General features: G+C 40.7%; 1 protein-coding gene across 2 annotated transcripts in view; it reads left to right on the top strand.

Annotated features, from left to right (window-relative positions):
• LOC126187765 (zeta-crystallin-like) overlaps window positions 1-14,816 on the top strand; it is a 164,448-nt gene that overhangs the window by 120,214 nt on the left and 29,418 nt on the right. For both annotated transcript variants that reach the window (XM_049929030.1, XM_049929031.1), the window contains exon 7: window positions 13,806-13,901. In XM_049929030.1, the coding sequence (XP_049784987.1) occupies window positions 13,806-13,901 (96 nt within the window). The remainder of the gene's footprint in view (window positions 1-13,805; window positions 13,902-14,816) is intronic.

Below are 14,816 nucleotides of genomic sequence, written 5' to 3'. Positions count from 1 at the left end.
CAGTGTCTGGTGTATCTTGCGACACAATCGTCCTTTCAGCGATGTTTTTGTAAGACATTTTTCAATTTCAGGAAAAGAAAAAAAGTCACAAGGACTCAGATCAGGTGAATAGAGGGCTCTGGTACAACAGGCTTGCCTTTTGAGACCACAAATTCCATGATGGACGTGGCCATGTGATGTGGAGTGTTGTCATGATGCAGCTTCCACTTGTCTGCAGTGTCTGGTCATCTCACTTGAGTCACCTATTTCTTGAGCCTTTCAAGGATATCTTCGTAAAAAAGGCAGTTGGTGTTAAACATCATTCTGATCTCAGAAGAGCATACACACATATGACTTTTTGAAGTTTAAGGTCTCTGTGAGTGAAATTCACCTTCAATGTGTTCTTGGCCTTCCAAAAATGATTTGTGCCAGCAAAAGCTGGTGCTCTTCGTAAGTGATGTTCCCTGTAGGCCTGTATCAACTTTTCAGTGGACACACTCGTGGAGTCCTCAAGTTTAACACAAAACTAGGTGGCAACGTTGTTCTAACAATAATCTGTCATGCATGTCGAACTGGTTCTGCTTGCCATATCATTTACATTCCGCATCAGTTCTGATGAGGAATATAAATATTTTAGAAATCATGTAGAGTATGTGCAACCTGCAGATTTGAATTGAAAGTAGGCTGGTACTGTTGCAAAGGCTGCAAGAGGCAGTGGAATGTTTAGTTTCATTGGGGTGGATGTGGTAGGACCATTCATCTGAACAGCAGTGGGTAACCATTTTGTACTGACCATAATAGGCATTTTTTTTCATTACATAGGCCAACATGCAGTCAGTCGCACAGGTGTCAGTGAAAAGGTGGATACGGAAGTTTGTGGTGCTGGGAACAGTAATTACGGAACAGGGGACAAACTTTGTCAGACCTGATGAAAAAGTTCTTTTGGTTATTAAGAGAAAGAAAAGTTAAGATCAAGTCCAGAAAAGTTAAGAACAAGTCCACTTCATCCTGAGGTCGATGGAAGGATGGAATGAGTTCATTAGGCAGTTGGATAGATAGTTGGTTGTGATGTGAGTGCACACCATTCAGATTGGGGACACAAATTTATCCCTTGTAGTGAGTGCTTATAATTCCCAACTACACACTAGCAAAGTTTGTCACCATTTGAGGTGGCATACGGGAAAAAGATGCCCTCACCATTTGACACGATTGTAGAGAAAGGAGGCAGGAACAAGGAGTCAGTTGGAGAATTCGCAAGAAAAGTGAGGGAAGTTTTGAGAAAGGTCCAACGAGCGAATAGTAAGACTTTGGAGAAGCAAGAAGGTTCAGTGAACTGAGCGGTGTTATCGAGTCTATATACTCTGAAGGGGAAAATGAATACATTTGTAATACTGTTCTAGGGCCCTTACCATGTGATTGAGACCACTTCATGAGCAAATGTAAAGCTACAGTTATTACAGTTACCAGCAAGGTCAACAATTGTGCGTGTTGGACATCTATGGCCATTCAAGGATACGCAAGAAATGATTCCAAAGGAGATAGGATTGAAAGTGAAGAAGGAGCGAGAGGAGAAGGGATGAGGGGTGAACAACAGGAGGAGGAGGTCCAGATATCTCATGCTCAATATTTGTTAAGGCCACGGTAATAAACAATATGTAATGTATTTTTGTGATCTTAGGTATTTTTTTCATGTATGTAGTATAGGTTGTTAATGTCCTTTCAGATCAGGTTGTGTATTTTGTTAGAGAAGGATATATTGGTAGTCTATTTAGATTTGCCATCGGAGACGATGCGCTTCTGGGGAAGGTTAGGTGATCATGGCCCCTGTCCTCAGGTTGCAGATTCAGAAAGGGCCAGAGGAGAGGAATATTAGTTTTCGCAAAGGGTATTACCACCAGAATTACAGTTAGTAGCAGAGCCGGGTAGCCAGACCTTGCTGTTCTACCACCATAGTGTGACAGTGGATGTGGTCACAGATAATGCATAGTTATATGTATCAATGAGGATGCTGGTAGTAAGCAAGCATGCATTATTAGATGTTACATGATACACACCTATGTGGTGAAGTTAGTGGCAGTTGGAAAGCTTGTACAAGTGAGAGAAGAAGGCATAATACAGGGATAGACATGTGGTAATGATCAAGGGTGAACTTCAGCAGAGTGATCACCTTATGCCCAGCACATGAAGTGGCAGTGGGTGAGAGTACAAGTATTGAGCATTTGTTCAGAGGTGGCGCAGAGGGGTGTCAATGTCCACAAGAAGTAATCAAACCAAAACCATATTTTTGGAGAAAAGGTTTGTATTGGATATATTCAGTATATGATGATGTAGTAGTAGTGGTGGTTTGTTGCTGTGAGCAAGGGGAACTCAAGACAGCAAGGCATTTAGAATTCCGAGGTAGTGGGTTGTTGATCAAAGGAACTAAGTGTGATGTTATGGTACCTACATTTCATTTACTAGCCACTATGACAGTTTAATGACACCTGGGAACCCAGACTGGACCACTTATTGAGTCATATGATAGCCATACAGGAGTGGCGATTCGCAGTGGAACAGTTGTTGCAGCATGTAAGACAATATTGGCATGGAAGATGTCAGGTAACTATGACTATGAGTTCCTAGTGCCATATTGACTCTCATTTTGCTTGGCTTAACTTTTACATATATGAGATGATGAGTTATTCAGACACATGATCCAGAGACAGTTCAAGTTCTCATGGACAGGACTCCCCGAGTGAGGGGTAGAAAAGAGATTGTTAGGTTCAGGATTAATATGGTAATTGTGTAATAAGTAGGAATAACTAGTGTAGTGGTAACTATATTTGTTTATGGATCTGGTTGACCTAAGACCCAATGGGCTGGATGTTTCTAGCAAAAAGTAAAAAGACATAATGAGAGAGCTTGCATGAAGTACTGCATTAACAATCACAGTGTAAGTGCGAAGTAGGTAAGAAGGTAGGGACAGCAGAGTGGGGTGCTGAGCTGCGACATGTCATATATTGGAATTAAATAAAGGAATTCCTTATTGTGAACAGTGTTTCCACTCAGCCTACCGGCTTGTCACAATCACACACTTATGCTCCCCCCACCCCAGCCCTCTCCGCCCCCACACACAGTGAGTGCATCTGCACTCTTCACCTGGGTCAAATGTGTGACAAGTATGGAAGATGTTTTACCAAAGTCTTCATATATGAAAAACTTTTCTTTGTTGATTGTGTTCTACAGCTTTAATGCAGTCTAGAAGTGACATTTCTTGTATGTATTGTGATCAGACTGATATGGTGGTGATGCATTGGCCATGTATTATCTGTTGTATTGAATCTATAAATTAAACATTTTGAAACAAAGGTGATATAATCTGATAAACTCAGACCTTAGTGTTTCTGTCAGTAGGTGAACAATGTTTATTGTAAGCTCTCATGAAATGAAAACTTCGTGATTTCTTGGAACCGTTAAACTACATGTATCCTAATATATAATTCATGATGGACTTGAAAACAGGGACCAGCTACTTTTCCTTGATGTATTAATGAAGATAAGAGCAGACAGGTTAAGAGCAGACAAGTTCTTTGGACTTGGTATGTACAGCCGCCCACTGACCTTCGGAAGAAAGTGCAGTGCTTAGGACTCTGTTTCAACAAGCTGACATACTGCCATACTAGGAGAGTGGTCCACCAAGAACTAAGACAGCTGCAAATAGTATTCTACAGGAATAGGTAGTCAGATTGTTGTAACACTCATTTTATGCCCAACGATATTTACTGGGTACAAATTAACATCTGTAACAACAGCTTAAAATTATCTATTAGTCCATGAAAACAAACAAAATGGTTCTTGATGGAAATTAATGCAATGCGTAGTTCCAAATAGAAATTAATATGCCAGAGTTGCTAATTGAAATTGGTGTAAGTCCAGGCTCTACTGTTTGGCAAACCAAGTCTAAATCAGTTCAGGTAAACAGCCATGGCAGTCATAGTTCACTTGTGGCAGTAAAATTGGATAATAGCAACTGAATAAGAGACTACCGCTGTGTAGCCTTATATTTTCCCACTAAGGAAGTTCATCTTATTGACCTGCAGTAACTTCCATTTGTATGCCCAGCAGTATTACTAAACAGATGACAAGTGGAGAGGCTATTTGTACCACAACAAACAGTCAAAGAAGAGAGTGAGATGGAGAGCAGCAAAAAAGTCAAGGGTCACCTTCAAGCCATGCACTAGTCTAATCTTTGGAAAATTGGTAGAGTCCTAAAGAAACATTGCATCCAGTGTATATCACTCCCACTAATGAAGATGTAAGCATTGCTGCAACATTAAAGGTAATCCAGTCCTCAAAAAATGGGTTGTGTACGATGCAAACATGGCATTTGATACACGGACAGATGATCAGAACAATTGCAGAGTGATGCAAGGAACGTCAGTGATACACCTAAAGGAAGCTGCTGTTGTCCAGCACTGATTGGTCTAGAAAGATGTGGCAAGACAGGTATTCTGTTTCAGGCAATTAAGGTGTTTATTGAAACAAAGGTGTTAAGAAAGTTACGAACAGGAACAGAGGTTTTGCATTAGGTGAGGCATGGTATTTGGCGCTTGGTTTGTTAAGATATCACTGTTCATTTCAGAGCTTGAAAACATAGAGAAGATGTATGTTTTATGAAATAATGGAATGGGAGCAGAAAAATAAATGTGCATAAAAGGATGTAGCAAGCATATAGATTTGAATTTGGCTATACACACGACACCAACAGTTCCTCACACTTTGGCTGACGTCAAGACGGCGAGCACCTGCTCATGCAAGATGATAGCTTGGAGTACCTGAAGATGATTAGGTCTGTAGAAATAAATATTGTGTGCCAAATGTAACTGTCAAGTGAGCTAGGAACCCAAAGGCATTATCAACCTATCATATAGAGAGAACCTTAACAGTCACACCACTGTGGCTATCTCTGTGGACAATATCTTCAGTGGAAGAAGATAACTGTATCTGCTAAGTTGCCACTAACCCTTTGACTTTACAGATGTGTTCTCTGCATTCCGCGCTGAGTGCAGCTTTGTTGTTGTACTGCTTCCCAATGCTGCTACCTGTGCTGAGAGATAGTGTTCTGGGTGCTGTGAAACACTTATCATCTGATTTTAAGAAAACTATTCAGTGAAAATATTTGATTTTTGCATGTCTCAGTGTCTGTGATATCTTCTCTTGATAGAGGACTGAATTTCTTTTTGTTATTTGTCATGGTTACTGTGCTGCATCAACTCAAGTAAAGCATTGCATGAAATTATAAAACCCTACAGAGGTAAAAATGCTCATACATCGATGTTTATGAAATGTAGATAAAATATTGAAATTTTATGTAAAATTAAGAGCCGAACGAAATCTCACCTTGTTCTCTAGTTATTGGTTTTTATAGCTGGCGGACAGTTTCATCATTGCGCATTGGGAATAATGGCCATAACAGCCATCATATTTCATAATCGGTTCAATATATTGAAACATGGTTCTTTGGAAATGACAGCATGTAAAGAGGCACATATTTTGTATTATAAATACTTGAAACTTCTTTAATTCATCGAAATATGGAAGTAACTCATTCACAGCAGTGAGAGGGTTGGCAGAACAGGACACATTGACAGCACTTACAGAAAACCCAGATGCTCCAGTTACACGCATCCTCAGAACCTGGGAAGCAGTGGAGCATGACGAGTTAACTTGCCCACAGCATTCAAAGGGTTAATTAATGTTTACCAGGTCATTAATATAAAATAATGAGCATCAAGGGTGCTAACACAATCTGCTGGGGCATACCTGATGTTACTTCTATGGCTGTCAATGACTCTCCATCCAAACTAACATGCTACATCCTCCCTACCAGAAATCCTCAATTGCATTCTACACTTTGTTTTAATACACATTATTATTGTAGTATCATTAATAAGTGCTGGTGTAGTATGGACTCAAATGCTTTTAATAAGTCCAGAAATACTGCGTTATCTGATTGCCTTGATCCGTGGCTTTTTGGCTGTCACATGAGAAAAGCACGTGATGGGTTTCATGTGATGAATTCTGATTTGCTTAGGTATCATTTTATTTGAGATACCTCATTATGTTTGAGCTTGAAATATGTTCTATGATTCTGCAACTGATGGATGTTGATGGCGTTAGATGATAGTTTTGTGGTTAACTTCTGCTGCCCTTCTTATAGATGGGTGTGACCTGCACTTTCTTCCAACTACTAGGCACAGTTTTTGTTTGAGGGATCTACAGTATATTATCGTTGAAAGAGGGGCCAACTCAGCTGCAAATTCTGTTTAGAATCTGATTGGGATTCCATCAGGACCTGTCGAGGAGAAGTGATAAAAATAGTTCAGTAGTTAAGTTCAGAGATGATGCCAGTTCCACAGAATGGGGCAGAGCGAAGAGGGTCCAGGTAGGATTAATATGTAAGTATATTTTATACTGGTTATGGTTGCTGGTGTGTGGATCAAGTTCAGTAACCGGGCAATAAAGTTTGTTGCTGGTTGCAGTTTAGCAGTGGTCATTTTTGCACATGTTGTTGTTGTGGTCTTCAGTCCTGAGACTGGTTTGATGCAGCTCTCCATGCTACTCTATCCTGTGCACGCTTCTTAATCTCCCAGTACTTACTGCAACCTACATCCTTCTGAATCTGCTTAGTGTATTCATCTCTTGGTCTCCCTCTATGATTTTTACCCTACACACTGCCCTCCAATGCTAAATTTGTGATCCCTTGATGCCTCAGAACATGTCCTACCAACCGATCCCTTCTTCTTGTCAAGTTGTGCCACAAACTCCTCTTCTCCCCAATTCTATTTAATACCTCCTCATTAGTTATGTGATCTACCCGTCTAATCTTCAGCATTCTTCTGTAGCATCACATTTCGAAAACTTCTATTCTCTTCTTGTCCAAACTATTTATCGCTCAAGTTTCACTTCCATACATGGCTACACTCCATACAAATACTTTCAGAAACGACTTCCTGACACTTAAATCTATACTCAATGTTAACAAATTTTTCTTCTTCAGAAATGCGTTCCTTGCCATTGCCAGTCTACATTTTATATCCTCTCTACTTCGGCCATCATCAGTTATTTTGCTTCCCAAATAGCAAAACTCCTTTATTACTTTAAATGTGTCATTTTCTAGTCTAATTCCCTCAGCATCACCAGACTTAATTCGACTACATTCCATTATCCTCGCTTTGCTTTTGTTGATTTTCATCTTACATCCTCCTTTCAAGACACTGTCCATTCTGTTCAACTGCTCTTCCAAGTCCTTTGCTGTCTCTGACAGAATTACAATGTCATCGGTGAGCCTCAAAGTTTTTATTTCTTCTCCATGGATTTTAATACCTACACCAAATTTTTCTTTTGTTTCCTTTACTGCTTGCTTAATATACAGATAGAATAACATCGGGGAAAGGCTACAACCCTGTCTCACTCCCTTCCCACCCACTGCCTCCCTTTCATGCCCCTCGACTCATATAACTGCCATCTGGTTTCTGTACAAATTGTAAATAGCCTTTCGCTCCCTATATTTTACCTCTGCCACCTTTAGAATTTGAAAGAGAGTATTCCAGTCAACATTGTCAAAAGCTTTCTCTAAGTCTACAAATGCTAGAAATGTAGGTTTGCCTTTCCTTAGTCTTTCTTCTAAGATAAGTCGTAGGGTCAGTATTGCCACATGTGTTCCAACATTTCTACGGAATTGAAACTGATCTTCCCCGAGGTCGGCTTCTACCAGTTTTTCCATTCGTCTGTAAAGAATTCGCGTTAGTATTTTGCAGCTGTGACTTATTAAACTGATAGTTCGGTAATTTTTACATGTGTCAACAACTCCTTTTTTTGGGATTGGAATTATTATATTCTTCTTGAAGTCTGAAGGTATTTCGCCTGTCTCATATATCTTGCTCACCAGATGGTAGAATTTTGTCAGGACTGGCTCTCCCAAGGCTGTCAGTAGTTCTAATGGAATGTTGTCTACTCCCGGGCCCTTGTTTCGACTCAGGTCTTTCAGTGCTCTGTCAAACTCTTCATGCAGTATCGTATCTCCCATTTCATCTTCATCTACATCCTCTTCCATTTCTATAATATTGTCCTCAAGTACATCGCCCTTGTATAGGCCCTCTATATACTCCTTCCACCTTTCTGCTTTCCCTTCTTTGCTTAAAACTGGGTTTCCATCTGAGCTCTTGATATTCATACAAGTGGCTCTCTTTTCTCCAAAGGTCTCTGTAATTTCCCTGTAGGCATTATCTAGCTTTTTTTTTTTTACCCCTAGTGAGATAAGCCTCTACATCCTTACATTTGTCCTCTAGCCATCCCTGCTTAGCCACTTTGCACTTCCTGTCGATCTCATTTTTGAGACATGTGTATTCCTTTTTGCCTGTTTCATTTACTGCATTTTTATATTTTCTCCTTTCATCAATTAAATTCAATATTTCTTCTGTTACTCAACGATTTCTACTAGCCCTCATCTTTTTACCTACTTGATCCTCTGCTGCCTTCACTATTTTATCCCTCAAAGCTACCCATTCTTCTTCTACTGTATTTCTTTCGCCCATTCCTGTCAATTGTTCCCTTATGCTCTCCCTGAAACTCTGTACAACCTCTGTACAACCTCTTGTCAGTTTATCCAGATTCCTTAAACTCTCAACTTTTTTGCAGTTTCTTCAGTTTTAATCTACAGTTCATAACCAATAGATTGTGGTCAGAGTCCACATCTGCCCCTGGAAATGTCTTACAATTTAAAACCTGGTTCCTAAATCTCTGTCTTACCATTATACAATCTATCTGATACCTTTTAGTATCTCCAGGGTTCTTCCATGTATACAACCTTCTTTCATGATTCTTAAACCAAGTATTAGCTATGATTCAGTTATGCTCTGCACAAAATTCTACCAGGCGGCTTCTTCTTTCATTTCTTAGCCCCAACCATATTCACCTACTATGTCACCCATGACTATTAAATTTTCGTCTCCCTTCACTACTACATAGTCATGTAATTAGTTATGATTCCTACGTAAAATACTGCTTAGTGAAATGACATGTACCCAGTTGTGCTCCACTGGATCAAAACTTCAACAACTGCTTCAATACCCATAATATTTGGATCCTCCTCCTCCTCCTCCTCCTCCTCCTCATAATAATAATATTAATATTAATAATAATAATAATAATAATAATAATTCAAGACTTCACACTTTACTTCACACCACAAATGCCTTGAGGAATCTACATCTACATCCATACTTCGCAAGCCACCTGACAGTGTGCGGCGGAGGGTACCTTGAGTACCTCTATCGGTTCTCCCTTCTATTCCAGTCTCGTATTGTTCGTGGAAAGAAGGATTGTCAGTATGCCTCTGTGTGAGCTCTAATCTCTCTGATTTTATCCTCATGGTCTCTTCGCGAGATATACATAGGAGGGTGCAATATACTGCTTGACTCCTCGGTGAAGGTATGTTCTCGAAACTTCAACAAAAGCCCGTACCGAGCTACTGAGCGTCTCCCCTGCAGAGTTTTCCACTGTAGTTTATCTATCGTCTCCGTAACGCTTTCGCGATTACTAAATGATCCTGTAACTAAGCGCGCTGCTCTCTGTTGGATCTTCTCTATCTCTTCTATCAACCCTATCTGGTACGGATTCCACACTGCTGAGCAGTATTCAAGCAGTGGGCAAACAATCGTATTGTATCCTACTTCCTTTGTTTTCGGATTGCATTTCCTTAGGATTCTTCCAATGAATCTCAGTCTGGCATCTGCTATTCCGACAATCAACTTTATATGATCATTCCATTTTAAATCACTTCTAATGCCTACTCCCAGATAATTTATGGAATTAACTGCTTCCAGTTGCTGACCTGCTATATTGTAGCTAAATGATAAGGGATCTTTCTTTCTATGTATTCGCAGCACATTACATTTGTTACATTGAGATTCAATTGCCATTCCATGCACCATGCGTCAGTTCGCTGCAGATCCTCCTGCATTTCAATACAATTTTCCATTGTTACAACCTCTCGATATACCACAGCATCATCCGCAAAAAGCCTCAGTGAACTTCCGATGTCATCCACAAGGTCATTTATTTATATTGTGAATAGCAACGGTCCTACGACACTCCCCTGCGGCACACCTGAAATCACTCTTACTTCGGAAGACTTCTCTCCATTGAGATTGACATGCTGCGTTCTGTTATCTAGGAACTCTTCAATCCAATCACAAAATTGGTCTGATAGTCCATATGCTCTTACTTTGTTCATTAAATGACTGTGGGGAACTGTATTGAACGCCTTGCAGAAGTCAAGAAACACTGCATTTACCTGGGACCACGTGTCTGTATCCCTCTGAGTCTTGTGGACGAATAGCGTGAGCTGGGTTTCACACGACCGTCTTTTACGAAACCCATGCTGAGTCCTACTGAGTAGATTTCTAGTCTCCAGAAAAGTCATTATACTCGAACATAATATGTGTTCCAAAATTCTACAACTGATCGACGTTCTGCACATCTGTTCGACATCCCTTCTTGAAAACGGGGATGACCTGTGCCCTTTTCCAATCCTTTGGAACGCTACGCTCTTCTAGAGACCTACGGTACACCGCTGCAAGAAGGGGGGCAAGTTCCTTCGCGTACTCTGTGTTCGAACTGGTATCCCATCACGTCCAGCGGCCTTTCCTCTTTTGAGCGATTTTAATTGTTTCTCTATCTCTCTGTCGTCTATTTCGAAATCTACTATTTTGTCAACAGTGCGACAATCTAGAGAAGGAACTACAGTGCAGTCATCCTCTGTTTCAGTACCATTTTGGTCACAGAGTGTCTGGACATTTTGTTTTGATCCACCTACCGCTTTGACATAAGACAAAATTTCTTAGGATTTTCTGCCAAGTCAGTACATAGAACTTTGCTTTCGAATTCATTGAACGCCTCTCGCATAGCCCTCCTCACACTACATTTCGCTTCACATAATTTTTGTTTGTCTGCAAGGCTTTGGCTATGTTTATGTTTGCTGTGAAGTTCCCTTTGCTTCCGCAGCAGTTTTCTAACTTGGTTGTTGTACCACAGTTGCTCTTTTCCATCTCTTACGATCTTGCTTGGCACATACTCATCTAACGCATATTGTACGATGGTTTTGAACTTCGTCCACTGATCCTCAACACTATCTGTACTTGAGACAAAACTTTTGTGTTGAGCTGTCAGGTACTCTGAAATCCGCTTTTTGTCACTTTTGCTAAACAGAAAAATCTTCCTACCTTTTTTAATATTTCTATTCACGGCTGAAATCATCAATGCAATAACCGCTTTATGCTCGCTGATTCCCTGTTCTGCGTTAACTGTTTCAAATAGTTCGGGTCTGTTTGTCACCAGAAGGTCTAATATGTTATCGCCACGAGTTGGTTCTCTGTAAACTGCTCAAGGTAGTTTTCAGATAAACCACTTAAAAGAATTTCACTAGATTCTTTGTCCCTGCCACCCGTTATGAACGTTTGATCCTCCCAGTCCATATTCGGCAAATTAAAATCTCCACCCAGAACTATAACATGGTGGAGAAATCTACTCGAAATATTTTCCAAATTATCCTTCAGGTGCTCAGCCACAACAGCTGCTGAGCCAGGGGGCCTATAGAGACATCCAATTACCATGTCTGAGCCTGCTTTAACCGTGACGTTCACCCAAATTATTTCACATTTCGGATCTCCATCAATTCCCTTAGATACTATTGCACTTCTTATCACTGTAAACATGCCTCCCCCTTCACTGTCCAGCCTGTCTCTGCGGTATACATTCCAATCTGAGTTTAGAATTTCATTATTGTTTGCATCTGGTTTCAGCCAACTTTCTGTCCCTAGTACTACATGGGCATTGTGACCGTTTATTAATGAGAGTAGTTCTGGGACCTTTCTATAGACGCTCCTGCAGTTTACTATTAGCACATTAATATTGTTATTCCCTGTTTCATTTTGCCTACTCCTACCCTGCCGCGTCTCAGTAGGTGTCTTGTCGGGCCTAGGGAGGGAATTCTCTAACCTAAAAAACCCACATGTGCACTCCACACGTACTCCGCTACCCTTGTAGCCGCTTACTGCATGTAGTGCTTGCCTGACCTGTTCAGGGGGACCCTACATTTCTCAACTCGATAGCGGAGGTCGAGAAATTTGCACCTCAAATCTCCGCAGAATCGTCTGAGCCTCTGGTTTAAGCCTTCCACTTGGCTCCAAACCAGAGGACCGTGATCAGTTCTGGGAACGATACTGCAAAAAGTTAGCTCAGATTCCACCCCGCTAGCGAGGCTTTCCGCCTTCACCAACTCCGCCAACAGCCTGTATGAACTGAGGATGACCTCTGAACCCAGAAGGCAGGAGTCATTGGTGCCGACATGAGCAACAATTTGCAGTCGGGTGCACCCAGTGCTCTCTATCGCTGCCGGCAGGGCCTCCTCCACATCTCGGATGAGACACCCCAGCAAGCAGACAGAGTGAACATTGGCCTTCTTCCCCAAAATTTACGCTACTTCCCTAAGGGGCTCAATCACCCGCCTAACGTTGGAGCTCCCAATCACTAATGAACACCTCCCCCCGTGTGCCCTCTCGGACCTTGCTGAAGGAGCGGCCGCATATCCACTCACAGGCAGAGCGGACGATGCCACACGGCCAGCCTCCACATTGACCCTCCGCCTCGTGCGCCGCGAACGCCGCTGAACCTGCCACTCCCGTTGGGGAGAGGGTGGCCCAACCACACTCGGTACCCGCGAAGATGTCTCGACAGCAGGGACAGTGGGTGAAGCATGTAACACCTGGGGTGTACCATGCGACGCACCAGACTCCCCACTGCCGCTACAATCCGAGGCAGCAGCCTGAAGATGGCTGACCGTGGCCATCAACACGTTCAGCTGTTCGTGAACAGTGGCCAGCTCCTCTTGCGTCCATACACAGCAGTCACACATCCTATCCATCCTAAGAAATCAATTTACTGTAGAGAGTTAATCAACTTTTAACTAGACTGCTAATTCACTAAAGGCAGCTGATAGTTGACTAGACTGTGGTTACTAGACACTTCTTGTAAAAAACAATGAAAATAGCACTACCTGTCTCTGGACTGTATTCAGAACAAACACTAGCACTACTGGCACTATGGCTGACTAAAGGGACTCTCTCTGACTGTATTCAAAACAAACACGAAATCTATGGAACACTATTACTAGCACTCGATAATTAAAGCTTCCTAAAAGCAAAAACACATGGAAGAAGAAGTGACAAGTAAGAAAAATACAGTTAATACTTAAATTAACGTAGCTCGCTGCACAGCAGACGTGATGAAAAAGGGCAGCTACGATGACACTGCAGATCCATAACTGTCATTTTCAGTTTCATATCTAGAACATGATAGGATGACATGTACTTTCATAACAGTCTCCAGCCAGCAGTCTGAATGAATGAAGCATTTGTTTCAGGGAAGAAATTTATCAGCATGACATTTGGAGGGTATTTGCTTCTGTACCACAACAAATAAAGAGTGTATTCGTGGCCTTGAAGAGTCAGATTGAGGATGATGATGGGACCTCAGCTTTGAACAGAATGAAAGTTTAATATTTTAATCCCCATTATGTGATGAACATCACAAATGAAATAAATATCAATCTGGTGCTTCATGATGTAACACTTTCCATTTTAATCAGTGAATTTTGTTACAGTGGTGTAAATATACTAAGTTTCTTGTGGAATATTTCTTGATATTGTATTTGTTGTAGTTAATACATCTTTTTTTAAAATTACCAGCATTTTTGGAGCAACCCTTCTAATATGCAACTCTTACAGGTTGTAGGTTCTCGTGGATCAGTTGAAGTGAATCCTCGTTCACTCATGCTGACTGAAAGTACCATCATAGGTGTTAAGCTGATGGGGAATACAGAGGTATGTTGTAAACACAGTTTGGAAACTAAGACTTAATATATTAAAACTGAAGTAAAGAGTATTAATGTCCACAATAATATTTATTTTCTATTTCATTGTTAACTGTTTTTTGGCTTCCTTAAGACTAAACACAGTTCACACAACAGCAGAGAGGGCTTGAATCTGGATGAATATTTTTGTTTTCAAAGATACATGACTATTTTATGGCTATGTATCAACTGTGAGGGTTCAGTCAGTGTATAAATTATCTCATTGCTGGTCTTCACTTCTCAGAAGTTTCTGAACCCCCGACTCATTGATAATTCTTATGGCTATAGAAGAGCTCAACTTCCACTAAAACCAGGGCTCATCAACTCTGATTTATAGGAAGGCTTTTATTGTGCCTTTAATTACAAAATGGGGTTAAAGGTTAATCATCTAGCTACAACACATCTGAAGCAAACACCAAAACTTTCCTTTAAAAACAAGAGTATCAATACATCAGTATATACATTATTGTTACAATCTTCTGGCCACAGTTCACACATAAGATTCTTTGCCACGTCCGATTACTTTGCACATCATGATTCCAACTATAGCTTTAATACTCTTGTGATGGCATGGAGACCATGCGGAATACCTCAGATGAGTAATAGAACGTACAAAACAAGACTTGCTCCTTATTAAAGCCTTTGAAATAATAATTAAACTTAAGTTCTGGAAGATTTTTCATAATTAAAAAATGAAAAGATCTTTTGCTAATAAAGTTTGTTCATTTACATTCAAAATTAGTATTACATTTCACATTCAGTCAGTGAATTGATATATTTCCAAAAATTTTGGCTGCAAAACACCTGGAAAATTTCATACCCCAACACAACACAAAAAATACAAAATGCAGTATTTCAGTTTGATATGTGTACAAAACAAGAAATA

Source organism: Schistocerca cancellata, chromosome 5, assembly GCF_023864275.1.
Source record: "Schistocerca cancellata isolate TAMUIC-IGC-003103 chromosome 5, iqSchCanc2.1, whole genome shotgun sequence".
In the NCBI taxonomy this organism is placed as follows: domain Eukaryota; kingdom Metazoa; phylum Arthropoda; class Insecta; order Orthoptera; family Acrididae; genus Schistocerca; species Schistocerca cancellata.
The sequence above is the reverse complement of the archived record's forward strand: the minus strand, read 5'-3'. Positions and strand labels throughout refer to the sequence as shown.